The sequence below is a fragment of the Propithecus coquereli genome, unplaced genomic scaffold, assembly GCF_000956105.1.
Source record: "Propithecus coquereli isolate 6110/MARCELLA unplaced genomic scaffold, Pcoq_1.0 Scaffold553, whole genome shotgun sequence".
Lineage (NCBI taxonomy): Eukaryota > Metazoa > Chordata > Mammalia > Primates > Indriidae > Propithecus > Propithecus coquereli.
Window position 1 is genome coordinate 302022 of NW_012151430.1, and position 13107 is coordinate 315128.

At 54.7% G+C, this 13107-nt stretch overlaps 1 protein-coding gene across 1 annotated transcript; it reads left to right on the forward strand.

Annotated features, from left to right (window-relative positions):
* Positions 1-5906: 5906 nt before the first annotated feature.
* On the forward strand, positions 5907-6050 carry LOC105821013 (uncharacterized protein C7orf73-like). The gene has a single exon (XM_012657622.1). The coding sequence runs from the start codon at positions 5907-5909 to the stop codon at positions 6048-6050; it is 144 nt and encodes a 47-aa protein (XP_012513076.1).
* Positions 6051-13107: the final 7057 nt, after the last annotated feature.

The following is a 13107-nucleotide window of genomic DNA, read 5'->3' on the forward strand; positions in this document are numbered from 1 at the left end:
GAGGCAGGAGGATCGCGTGAGCCCCGGAGTGTGAGGTTGCTGTGAGCTAGGATGACGCCAGGGCACTCACTCTAGCCCGGGCAAAGAAATGAGACTCTGTCTTGGAAAAAAAAAAATATATCATTTATCTGGATTACCGAATTTTTTGGTGCCCCATTCAATTTTGTACCAGAGGCAAATGCTTCACTCTTTCCACATGCCTCAGGCTGGTCTCAGTCCTTATGCTCTGGGCTACTGGGGTCCGATCCCACGGGGGCCTTCTGTGTGAGCCCTGTGTAACGAGAGGGTATTTGCTTCCTGGCTCTGTCTCCTTTGGTTAATTCCCTCACCTCCAGGTTGCACATCAGTGAGAGCTGAGCAGACGCCGCTCAGCGAAACTATTTGCGATTGCTCACGAGCGCACGTAAATCCATACCTAGAACCATGTCGCCCTCCGTGCAAAATGAACGAACAAGTGTCCTGCTTCACGCTTAGCCTGTTGGGAGGATTTTCCTTCACCCCCTAAATGGAGCTATGTTGCTGTGACAATCCACTCTTTTGACTACTATCAACATGTAAAGCTAACCCGTCCGTGAGTCGGGGTGAGTGTTTTTTCCCTCCATCAATCGGTTACAGGGAGCTACCCCACAGTAGGTGTGAGCTAAAGGAAAAGGGTTGGTACAGCTGAGGGGGTGTCGTAGGAGTTTGAGTCACCTGCTGTTGGCTCACAGGAACCCTGTTGACCCGCTCAGTTCTGATCCCGAATCTGCCATTTCTATAGTATTATGGGATGGATGGCTGGTGAGCCTGCCTGCTCACGTGACGTGGTAGGCTCTGACCATACTCAGCGCACACCGGGCATCTCTTAATGTCCCGTTGCCAGGCTCTTGGTTTTTCCTGGGGCCACATAGCTGCCTTTCAAAAGTCAAGTAACTCTCTGCGGTAGAGGCATGTCCTTGCTCCGGAACCCTAGAGATCTGCATTAAAACTCTTTTTTAGGGCTTCTCAGCGACTCTACCCAGCAGCCTTATGAACACTCTGGCACCATGGAACCTGCTGGATTTTATGGACCAAACAGTAGGGAAGCCCGTACCCTAGCTGGACGCACTGTAGAGCAGCCGTCCCCAACCATTTTGGCACCGGGGACCGGTTTCAGGGAAGACAATTTTTCCATGGACCAGGGGGGTGGGAGGGTAGATGATGATGGTTTCGGGATGATTCAAGAGCATTACATTTATTGTGCACTTTATTTCTATTATTACTACATTGTAATATATAGTGAAATAATTCTACAGCTCACCATCACGCAGAACCAGTGGGAGTCCTGAGCTTGTTTTCCTGTGACTAGACGGCCCCATCTGGGGCTGATGGGGACAGTGACACCCGAAGTGTGTTGCTTATGCCCAGTCTACTCCGTAATCCCGTTTTGGCTGCTGGCACTGCAGAAAACCCTGCTCCACAAAGACAGGGTGTTGGAAATGGGAGCCGGCTCTTCAGTGCTTTTGTGGCAGCCTCAGGATATTCCGCCCTGACTTTAATGCAGAACGTGTGGAGATTCGAAGTTGTCTCAAACGTACTTTTAAGGCCACAGTCGATCCTATTCTAGCACAAAGTCAGTGCACCTGGCTTATCCACAAATGGGTCTGGGATCCACTCCTTCCCAGTTTGGGGGTCTTTTGTGGCTGGGAGGTAATGCTCAAACTCTTTTGAAAGCTGAGCTAGGTGGTCATGCACCAGCTGGGAGAGAGAAGGCCCTGGCCCAGCCTCTTTCAAAATCTCTGCTAATGTTTGAAACACGTCAAGAATCCCAGTGTTCACTCGTTGCTCCCATAATTCCAGATTTGAACACAGCTGTCGTTGTGAAATCTGCTGATTTGAACACAGCTGTCGTTCTCCCCTGAAGTGACAGATTGAGTTTGTTGAGCAGGTTGAGTATGTCACACAAGTGAGCAAGTTTGCAACCCATTCTGTGTCACTGACATGTGCTGCCCGCGGTGACTGGTTTTCTAAACGAACTCTCTGGAGCGGCTCTAATAATGCAAAAACTGGCCAGTGATCTAGCTTTAGAAAGCCATCCACTTCTGTGTACAAGAGAAGACGTGTGTGCTCTGTGTCCGTCTCCTCAGAGAGCTGCAAAGACAGACGTGAGTTAAGAGCAAGTACTTTAATGTGGTTGGTCATTTTAATCACGTCCTGCAAAACGCTGTTTAGTTCAGGTGACATTTTTCAGGTAGTCAGCGTTTCACTATGATGACACTGTGCGTAGACGTTTGTTTTTTTATTCATTTTTGCTAGGGTTACCTTGTGGGCTCACTCAAACTGTGACTGAGACAAATACACGGTGCAGGAAAGAGGCGCAGACGGAGGTGGTAAATAAAATAACGGGTGGGCCACGTGCGGACTAAAATAAGTGTTGGCTTCTGACTTAAAGCTGCCACCAGACACAGCTGCACAGTTGAAGTAAGATGCACACTTGCCTCTATAAAACCTGCCACCAGATACAGCATAATTGTCACTTGCCACTCACTGATAGCGTTTCGATGTGAGTCTGCAAGAAATTGATTTATTATGGTCTCTGTGCAGTCAGTCCTCTCTGCTAGTGATGATCTGTATTTGCAGCCGCTCCCCAGCACTAGCGTCACCGCCTCAGCTCCACCTCAGATCATCAGGCATTGGATTCTCATAAAGATCGCACAACCTGGATCCCTCGCATGCGCAGTTTGCGGTAGGGTGCGCGCTCCTCTGAGAATCCAATGCTTCCACTGATCAGGAGGCGGAGCTCAGGTGTTGATGAGAGCCATGGGGAGCAGCTGTGGGTACAGATGAAGCTTCGCTGGCTTGCCCACCGCTCACCTCCCGCTGTGCAGCCCCGTTCCTAACAGGCCACAGACCAGCACTTGCCCAGAGCCCGGGGACTGGGGACCGCAGGTGTAGAGCTCTCTCTTGCTCTGGGCTTCACTTGAAACTGGGAGCCTTCCAAGGCACCCGATAGATGGGTCAGAGTAGCGATCCACCAAACACCACGTCTTAGTGCTGCAGGTACAGGACACAACGGCTCGCCTTCAATTTACAGGGATAACCCGGTATGCTCCAGACTGCTGGACCCCTGATAACTTCACCAGTTTGTTTCAAAATAATATGGGATGGGAGAAGTGAGTGAGGATATAGGTGAAATAAGGTTGGCTGTGATCGTGGTTCTAGGGGTTCATTTTACTAGTTTGTCTACTTTTATATCCATTTAACTTATTCTAGAACAAAAGGGTAAGAAAAACTTGAGCTATATGGAAGGCCATGAATCTTCACATTTTTTCTCTCCCGTCCTCTGGCTTGCGTGTGTCTCACCAGGACATCTAGAGCGCTTGCTTCTTCTTGCTCGCTAGGCGAAGTTAGCACGATGTCACCAATACAGTGGACCACCATGGTGTCCTGTGGAATACTGAGACAACAAAAGTCACTAAGTACTTTGTTGTAACAGAGAGAAGGAAAATTAACATAACCCAGGGCAAGAGATTGAATATGTACCACTGTTATTCCCGCATGAAAGCAAACAGCTTTTGATCCTCCTTACGTCGATGTTGGCACTAATCTCTGCATTTCCACCCAGGGTGTGGTTTTACTTCTGACTTAATGGATTAGTCAGAAAGGTGGGGTAAGCGTCAGGGGCTTCCATTTAGCACTTCCAACCACAGTGGCTCTTAACAGGACAGGGAGTAAAATGTTCGGGTCCTGCCCGCTGCTAAGACTATCATGTCTCAGTTATCTACTCAGGGACCAGGGAGATAGTAGAGCGAGCCGTCTTCAGACTCATCGGATCTGCTTGCAGGAGAATCCCATTTGTCATCTGGCTTTCACGAGCCCCCAGCTTAACTGGGGGACCATGACAGTGTTTCCATTCCCCAGCATGGATGCCAGCTCGGCCTCTGTGCCCAACAGCCCTGGAAGGTCTGGTTCCTTTCCTTCCTCCCTGCCAGACCTACTCTGGCAAAAGACCAAAGATTCCTTACGGGGAAAGATTGGGGAAATAATTCTCATGTGTACTTAGGGCAGCATGGGAAGATTCTTCCATAAAGAGACTTGGCCTTCCCTTAAATCATAAGCTCTGAGCCTGAGAACTGGCCTAGATCTGGGAAATTTATGAAGAAATACTATTTTCCACGGTGGCAGCTGTCATCTGCCTTCTGCTTATTAGCTCTTGATTTGGGGGGTGCTGCCTTTGCCATCGTTGCGGTCAAGTATCACCTGGTCATCTGCCAATTTAGGAGGAACACCGTGGTCTATTAGCCTCCGCCACAGACAGACCCTGTGGGTCCAAGCACGCTGGTTGCCACTCTGGTTTTGTGCTAATGACATCCACTCTGCCTCTGTTGAGTGTCACCGTCCAGCCGCTGCGATCCCAGAATCCCACCGTCCCCACCGATACGAGGGACTCCTGGCCCTCGCATCTTGCGTTGCCTTAGTGAAGAGAGCATCCTTGGACTCTCCTTGGCAAGACGGTCTGGAGGCAGGTTCTCCAGTCTTGCGTGACAACTACGATCTAACACTCTCATCCCCCTGAGGCTTCTGACTCCTTCAGTACTCTGCCAAGGAAGTTCTGGCATCTTCAGCTCATTCCTGAACGCTATAGTTGTGTGTCAGGTTTCAAACACGATGGTTTTATGTTTCCTTGCGTGGATGTTAATCCCTGAGTAATGAGAGCGTTTCCAGATCAATAAACGCTCATACATGTTACCCCTGTTCCTGCCAGGATATAGGTCCTGTAATTTTCCAACGCGCACGCTGTTTCCTTGCAAATCGGGTACTGTATTTCCCCACTTCGGCCGCGCTGACACCTAACCCTAGTCATTGGTCTGGAGGCAATGAGGGCCGGTTGGGGAGGATCTTTAGGAGAATAAGCATCATCTTAGGGGCCACTTGCCTTAGGGGGAGTCTTGGCCGGATTCCAAGAAAGGAGAGTCTCTTCTCCTGCGGCAAGGGGAACATAGCTGCTTGTGCTAGCCTTGAAGGTTTAGGGGAGTCCATGAATTCAGAATCCTCAAAATAATCTCCCGAAATGTTCCCATTCTGTGTTCCAGGGTTCCACACACTTCCCATCAGGGCCATGACTTTGTCACAGGAAACCCATCAAGGCTGTGCATGTGGCCTTTTTTGCGGCTCTCCTACCCTTACAATTAAATGCTGGGCTTGACTTCCAGCACCTTCTCCCTTGTGGCCGCAGGAAATAAGGGTCTCTTTCAAGCTGCCATGAGGCCTCCTGGCTTTCACAGTGGGCCTTGATTTAACAGTTGGCTGGCTTGAGCCTGCCATTTCCTTCGTTTGGGGCTTCTAAGCAATTAACAAAAGCCAGTCAATTTTACAATCCTTATAATCACCATTGTTCTCGTATCTTCTAAAAACCACAGTGAGGCTTTCTCATCCTTGCCACTGTTACAATTTTGGGCGAGAACTTATTTGTTGTGGGGGACCATCTGTGCATTTTAGTATGTTTAGCAGCATCTCTGGCCTCTGCCCACCAGACTTCAGGAGCACACTCCCCTAGCTGTGATAGTAAAAAATACCTCTAGATAATGCTAAACGTCTGCTGGGGGAGAAATTGCCCCTGGTGGAAAAATCACTGAAACCAACCGATGCTTGGCCTTCCACTTGGATCTCATTCTCAGCCACTGTCTGTTTGAAAGGTGAGTGATCCAGGGCGAGAGCCCTTCCTTGCAGGTCTGCCTTCTAGGGCCACTCCCGAGAGCAGCGCTGTTAGCCTGGGTTCTCTCCTGAAGGCAGGGCCTGAGTCAAGGGTCTGTGTGTCTGTGATTTGTTTGGGAACAGATCTGAAGGGACAGTAGTGAGGGACAGGGAAGAGGGGAGGCCAACTAAGTGCAGACAGAGGCTCAGACCGTAGACGCCTGTCTGCCCTCCCTGCCCTCCCTGCCGACATCATGCTCCAGTTCCCGCTGGGATTAACTTTGGGCAAAGTGGTCGGAACGCGTCTGGCTCAGAACGACGACATGCCAAACCTGGCTAAAGGGCTCGGAGAAATTAAAAAGGACTTGAGCGCTAAGGACAAACTCCCTAGTTCGTGAGAGCGACTCCAGCACTGCCTTCTGGGTGCGCCGATGCTCCTGCCCTCGAGGCCTCCTTTGCCATCTGAACCAAAAGCTTTTGTTTTCCTCTCCAGCCCCAGCGATTTTCTTTGCTAGACCCTGTGTTGCCTTCCAGCAAAAACGGGGCTACAAGTGAGGAACCAGCCTTACATCTCCGGCACTCTCGCCTCTTTCCATGCCCTCCTTCCAGCGGCTTGGGAGATTCCAAGAGTGGCATCGTGGCGCTAAGTTAGTGAACAGGACCTTTGATTAGTAGCCTCTCCCTCGTTCTTTGGGATTTCTACTATCTTTTGTCAAAAGAAGAATTGATGTTTTCTGTAGCTGCTCAGATACAAATAATGCTGATTTCACAGTTTAACAATTAAAATAGGCGCTTGCTAAACATTTGGTACTAAATCATGTTGTTTCAAAATAACTAAATTAAGATATACAAGCCAAAAAGAGAGAGAGAGAGAGAAAAAGAAGAATGTGGCATCAGGCTGTTTACAGCTGTGCAAAATTGGGGGACTGGATCTCAGAAATGTCTGTCTAAGGTTTAGAATTAGGGAGCATTTCGGTCTGGGCTGGAGATACATATTTGGGAGTGGTCTTAGCTGCAGAGTTCTTGAGGCCCTTGGCACGGATGGGGTTCCCAGGAGCAGAGCCAGGCAGGGTTGCCGGTTGCAAGCAGCCTCACAGACACCCGGCAGGGAGATGCGGAAATCTGCTGTGGAGACGGCTGCAGGTGCCGGGAAGTAGAGTTGCAGCCCGAAAGGACAGTCTGCTGAGGATCGAGCCCGTAGGGGAGGAGGCACCCTCGGCTGGGCCAGGGTGGCCCTGCTCGCTGTCCTCCCACACCGGGTCCGGTGGGGCTGAGGTGAGAGCGCAGGAGGGTGGAGGTCTGGCGACTGCGCAGCTCCTGGGAACGAGCGTGGGGAGTGGAGGAGCCAGGCAGAGGCTTGGGGAGGCCGAGGCCTCAGCGGCAGGCAGGGCGGGGCAGAAGCGCTGCTGAGGTTTGGCACCTGCAGGAGGACCAGGACCGAGAAGTAGGAGTTTTCCCTTCGGGGGCGATGGGGCGGCTCCAGCAATCAGGGAGAGCCCTGGGGGGTGGAGGGGCCGCTCCAGGCTGCTCCCAGCAGTTCCAGGAACCACTGAGGAGGCAGCGGGGTGAGTGGGGAGGTGGCCCATTTAGCCAGGATCATGACCCCAGAAGCAGTGAGAGGCACAGAGTAGGGGTGGGTCATCCGTGCCGGAGTTGGGGATCAGGGGCTGTGAGCACCAGCCCTGTCCACACTGAGACCCAAAGCTCCGTGGGTCACCGTGGCTCAGCCCAGCTCCCACTATCCCGCGCCCCGTGGAGGATGGGGGGCCCAGCCTGTGTGAGGCGTCGGTAGGTCTGAGCCTGCACTCTGGGCCACCCTGGGCGCCTTGCCAAGCAGAGATGAGCCAGCAGTCAGCACCCTCAGGAACGGCCTGGTCAGAGTCACCGGAGCGGTGTCAGGGCCAGCAAGGCTGTCCGGGGAACGGGGTACGTGCCCCTGCCCTTGGGATCGGCTAAGGAGCGTGTGAGCTCAGCTGTGAAATGGATATGATAACCGTACTTTTTTTCCGGTAGATATGAGGATTAAAGAATAGTATCAGCTCACTGAGGGCTTGGAGATGAAGCCTGGACACGTTTAGCTCCTAGTGTGGTTATTATCCGACTCCCCTCCCGTCCTCCGAGTCTGTGGCTGCTCCGGCTTCCCATGAAAACGTGCTCTGGAGAGCAGCCGCGTGTCCCCCGCCGCAGCCATTGTCAGTGAGGAAGCTGGCACGTGTGTGTGTGGCGGGGGGGTCAGCCTCTGAGCGTGGCTCACAGGGGGGCCAGACCCACGCAAGGGCTGGCGAGGGGGGTTTCTGAGATGGTGCCGCTGAGGCCGACCCCAGACCCCACAGGGACCAGTGACCTCTGGCAGCCTCTCCCGGGATTGCTAGTCTCTGCCTTGCAGCCACAAGTGGGTCCACGTCAGACACTAGCAAAGCTGAGGCTGGGTTTCCGTGGGGACCCGAACAGAGTTTCCCACGTGTGGGGGAGGGCACAGGACACTGCTTGCGATGAGGCCCTTTCAGAGGTCCCACCTGCATTCACAGGTACTGAGGGACTAGTTAGAAACACAGACGACTGTGGGGAAAAATGATAAACCACGAAGCTACCCAGGATTGAGAAGAGTAAGTCAGGGGCTGACCTGGGGTTTGAGGACAAGCAGCTGTCACCCTGGGTAAGAGCGAGTTGTCGGGGACAGCACTGGAGTGCACATAACTGGACAGGAGGACCCAGAGGAGGAGGGGAGGCCAGGTGGGGAGGCCAGGTGCTCCTCAGTGCTCCCCAGGCGGGGCAGAGGGACTCTGGGGGCCACAGCCGGGCTCCTGGGCATCACGGTGCAGGTCACAACCTGCCCCCACCCCACCCCGCCCAGCTCAGGGCTCACAGCCGTGAGCCCCGGGCCAGGCTATGGCACCCCCTCGAGGGCCTGGGGCCTTGGCCAAGAAGGGAGGACTGGCCTGGAGCAGCCGTTCCTTTGCTCTCAGGGAGGAGGGTAGGGAGTAACAAAGCTTGTCACTCAGAGATCCAGAAGGTAGCGCTCAGTTGTTTTTTCTCAACCTCCTGGGAGGGTCAAGGAAGCCTGCAGGAGTCTCAGGAGAGCCCGGGCAGGGCTGTCAGCAGAGGTCAGCCGGGGCTCTCCTCCTGGGGCCTTGTGAGCCAGGATTTGGAATTTAGACTTTGTCCTAAGGCAGTGAGAAGCGATGGGAGCGTTAATAGACAGGAGTGACACAGAATTGCATTTTAAAAACCTCCCTTTTGCTGTCATGTGGAGAAAGGATTAAGGGGCCAGACGGGCGACTGGGAGGCCAGGTGGACGCTATTACACTCCCGGGCAGGAGGCGGTGGGGCCTGGTGGGGCCTGCTCGGGGCTGGAGCTTCGGAGGCAGAGGAGGGTGGAAGGCTGGTTAGGAATTAGGGGAAGGCAGTCATGCCTGTGAGCTGGTCACATTGCTTCCACCTTTGCTCCTCAGCGTCTGTTCTCCACACAGCAGCTAAAGCGATCCTGGCAAAACACAGTTCCAGGTCACGCCACCCCCCGGCTTCCCATCGCAGCGGAAAGCCAAAGTCCTTACCGCGGCCGCAGGAAGACAGCCTGTTGCACGGCAACAGCGGCAGTGACTTGCTGCCGCGACGTGACCTGTCCGACTCCACACGCCAAGGTGTCTGCAGCAAGATCTGTAAACAATACCCGCAGCACAGGGACTGCTAAAGATGCCTGTCTGACCCCCCCGCGGTCACAAGTCTTGGCAACAAGGTCTGAGGGTGTGACCCGCTGTATGTTTTGCCCTAGCAGCTCACCACATAAAGAAAACTTTCTGGGGGGCAGGTGCGGGATCCACCGTCTCCCGGCCGCCAGAGATACTGCCAGAGATACCGCTTCTGTTCGTAAGTCCCTGTTAGAAGTTTCCTTCTGAGAAACTGGATTTGTCAGCTGATTTCTTCGGCCTCTTGGCTCCCTCGGCCTTTGGGGGTAGGTTTGCACAGGCTGCTCACCGCAGAGCAACGGCTTACAGGGGCCAGCACGGTCGGCCTTCCCACCCCGTCTCTCTGACGCGTCTGCTGCCAACAGCCACCTGACTTACTTGACTCCAGCCACTTCTTGCTGTTCTTAGAACACAGCGCACATGCCTGCTCCCCCTGCCTAGCCTGGGGCCTTTGTATGTGCTGTTCCCTCTGCCTGGAATGCAGTTCCCCCAGTTACCTACACAGATGCCCTCTCACCACCCAGGTCTCTGCTCACGTGTTACCTTATCTGTAAGGTCTTCCCAGATTTCTTATACGCCAGAACGCCTCCTTCTCTACCGTAACAGTTCTTATCTCCTCGAGAGCACTGCTTATAGTCTGTGCTTATTCATAGGTTTGTTTAAAATGTTTTCCTCGTGTGCAGCACAATGCCTGGCACACAGTAGGTTCTTAGTAAATATTTAGCTGAATGAATGAGCTGAGGTCGAGGATGCAGGAGGGAGGCAGTCCCCCTCCAGGATTTCCTTCCCCTGGGGGCTTAGGCAGGATGCTTGCAGAAACCTGGAGTGGAGGGGAGGAGGCAGGTGGTGGGAGGCGGGGAGGCCCCGCGTGTGTGTGAGAGGGTGTAGGGGCATGTGCTCCGGGCTGGGTGCTGGCCCCAGGGCCCCTGTACCTCCCAGTTCCTGGTCCAGGGTCTGGGCAGGAAGCAGGTAGGTCTGGGCCAGGCTCTGATCAAGGAGGTACCAGGTTGTGCCAGAGGCAACAGGCAAAGCGGAAGGGCCGGTGCAGGGCGTGTGGCTGGGAACTCCTGGCTCTGCCTGGGATGGGAGGGCCAAGGTTTTGCTCCAAGGGAGGGACAGTGGAGCTGGGCCTTGAAGGGTGAGCGGGAGTTTGCTGGGTGAAGAAAGAAGAAAGACATTTTGAGCTTGAGAGAAGGGCCGAGGGGTATGAACAGGCAGACTAGCTCAGAGCATGGCGAACCGTGCGCCGCGGCGGAGGAGCCAAGGTGGTTGGCCGTGGTCCGAGAGGTTTTACTTGCCGGGCAGTGGATCAGGGACTCCATCCGAGGGCCCTGGGGGCTCTGGGAGGGTCGAAGCAAGGGAATGAGAGGTCCCTTTAGTTGCCCCGAAGTGGGCCCTGAAAACGCTTAGGAGGCGGATCCCGGACACGGCGATGAGCAGGGTGGGATGGTCGGGTGAGGGTGCGGAGGTGGGATGGTCGGGTGAGGGTGCGGAGGGTCGCATCCAAGACTCTGCTTTGAAGGCCCCTGAGATGAGAACTGGGGGCCGGCGGCAGGTGTGGAGACAACAGCGAGGGCTGGTTCCCGGCCAGGTAGGCTGGGCACTGAGTCGGGGTCCTGCACCCGGCTCTCCTGCCCGGAGAGACTCTGCCGTCTCCTCCCTCAGGTCTGGGATCCTGGGCCACAGAGACCTTGTCCCACAAGGACCCCGTCTTGAGCTTGTCATGACCCACCGCACGTGGGCTGGGCAGGGCCTCTAGGCAGGAGATGCGGGCTGAGGACAGGGAGAGACCCGGCCTTGAAGCCGGAAAAGGACAAGTCAGACTGGCGGTTTTGGGCGCCACTTCCCTTAGGGGCCGTGCCCACAACCCCCCAGGCAGGGGCTGCTCTGGTTGCTGCGGCCTCGGGGTGGGGGGTGGGAGCTATCAGTCTTGGGGGAGCCGAGGGTGCCAGGGAGGGCAGTCGCTGCCCGGCAGGGGCTTGTAGCCTGTCCGGGGCATCAAGGTGCGAACCGCGGTGGCAGTGGGGGTGGGGAGTGTGGACGCGGGCTGAGGGCCTGTGCCCATGCTCTCGGTGTTTTTCCACCAGCTCTAGTGCCCAGCACTTCCCTAGCCGCCCGTCACCCCCCTCCACTCCTGCCTGTGACCGGGTGGGGCTAGGACTGAGTCTCCCGCCGGCCCTGTGCGGTGCGTCCTGGGGCCCAGGGCTCAGCCCCGCTCTCCTCCCTTCTCCAGGGACGCCTGCCAGCGCCCTGGGCTGTCCCACCTCGGGGAGGGGAGGGGGCGGCAGCAGGAGCCTATGGAAGCAATCCCTGGAACAAATCTAGCCAGAAGAAAACGGAAATAAAGATTTGTAAGAAGACGTACACAGCACCTAAGTCAATGCAGGACACGCGCAGGTGACAGTCCTTTCCCGGAGGAAAGAACTCGCTGCCACTTGTCCCCGTTCAATGTCTAGACTCAGGGCAGCTCCAGCCACGCCCAGAGAGGTTTGTCCCTCCGGAGTGAGAGCTTCCGACAACTGGAAATGCACGAGAGTGGCCTCGACAGGCTTGCAAATGAAGAACGAGGAGAGACTGGCTGTCACCAAAGCAATGCGATATTGTCACACCAATAGGAAAATAGATCAGTGGAATGGAATCCTGTAATAGAAATTCTACGAGAGCATGAGAAGTTCCTATCAATCATTAAAAAGAAGTTCAATAAGGAAATTTCCCTTTATAACAATTATATCTCATTATAAAAATGGTATGTATATTATAGAAAACCTAAAAATTGAATATAAGAAATCTAAAGAAAATAAAAATTCCCCATCATTCTCAATGCCTCCCCCCCTCAAAAAAGAAGTTAAATAAGCCTTGGAAAAATGAGTAAAGGGTTTAGGGTGATTCGCACAGGAACTAACTTGCAGAGCCAACTACTCCTAGAGAGTGAGGTCCCTCCTGTTCCTCAGCTCTGGGCCCCCCCGCAAGCACAGCACTCGTGTTTGTTGAATGACTGAATGCTCACCGCTGGCAATCAGAGAAATGCACATGAAAACAATGCCATACCACATTGCACGTATCAGACTGGCAAAAATGGAAAAGAAAACAAAATATCCTGTATAGAGCTGGAGGAATCGGGTACTGTCGCGTGCCAGTGGGGAGAGTGTGAATTGTAAGTCTCTTGTGGTTTGTGACAGCACAGAACTGCAAACAGCACACACGTGCATTACTTGGGGCTCCCTCAGGACACAGGCGCTAAGTGCGGCGAGTCGGTTTCTGTCCCCAGCGAGCAGAGCGAAGATCCGCGCGCGCGAGTCCAGGACACGTCGTCGGGTGTGAACCGCCACAGTTCACGACCCTGATGCCATTTACGTTTCTTAAAGCGTGAGTCTCCGGTGCGTGCAGCCGGGGCGACCCGCCGGGCCTGGGGCGGGGGATCTGCTCCCCGCCGCAGGGGCGGAGGAGCGTCCCGGGAAGGGGAAGCAGCCCCTGCGAGCGATCTTTCCAGAAACCTCCCGTCTCCTCTCTTTGGAGAACGAAGCGCGCCCCCTAGCGGGGGAGGGAAGGGAAGAAGGGGGTGCAGGAGGAGAGAACACCCCGTGGCGCTCCCGCCGCCCTCCTCTCGCGTTCTTAGCTGCCAGCCCCGCACCCCCCTGACCTCGCGACGTGGCGTCGCGGCAGCCCAGGCCTCGCCTCTGTCAACAGAGATGCCTCTTGTGATGGGGCTGCCCCCCGCCCGGGCGGTGGCCCCCCGAAAGCAGCACGGTGCCGTCTTGCCCACCGCCGC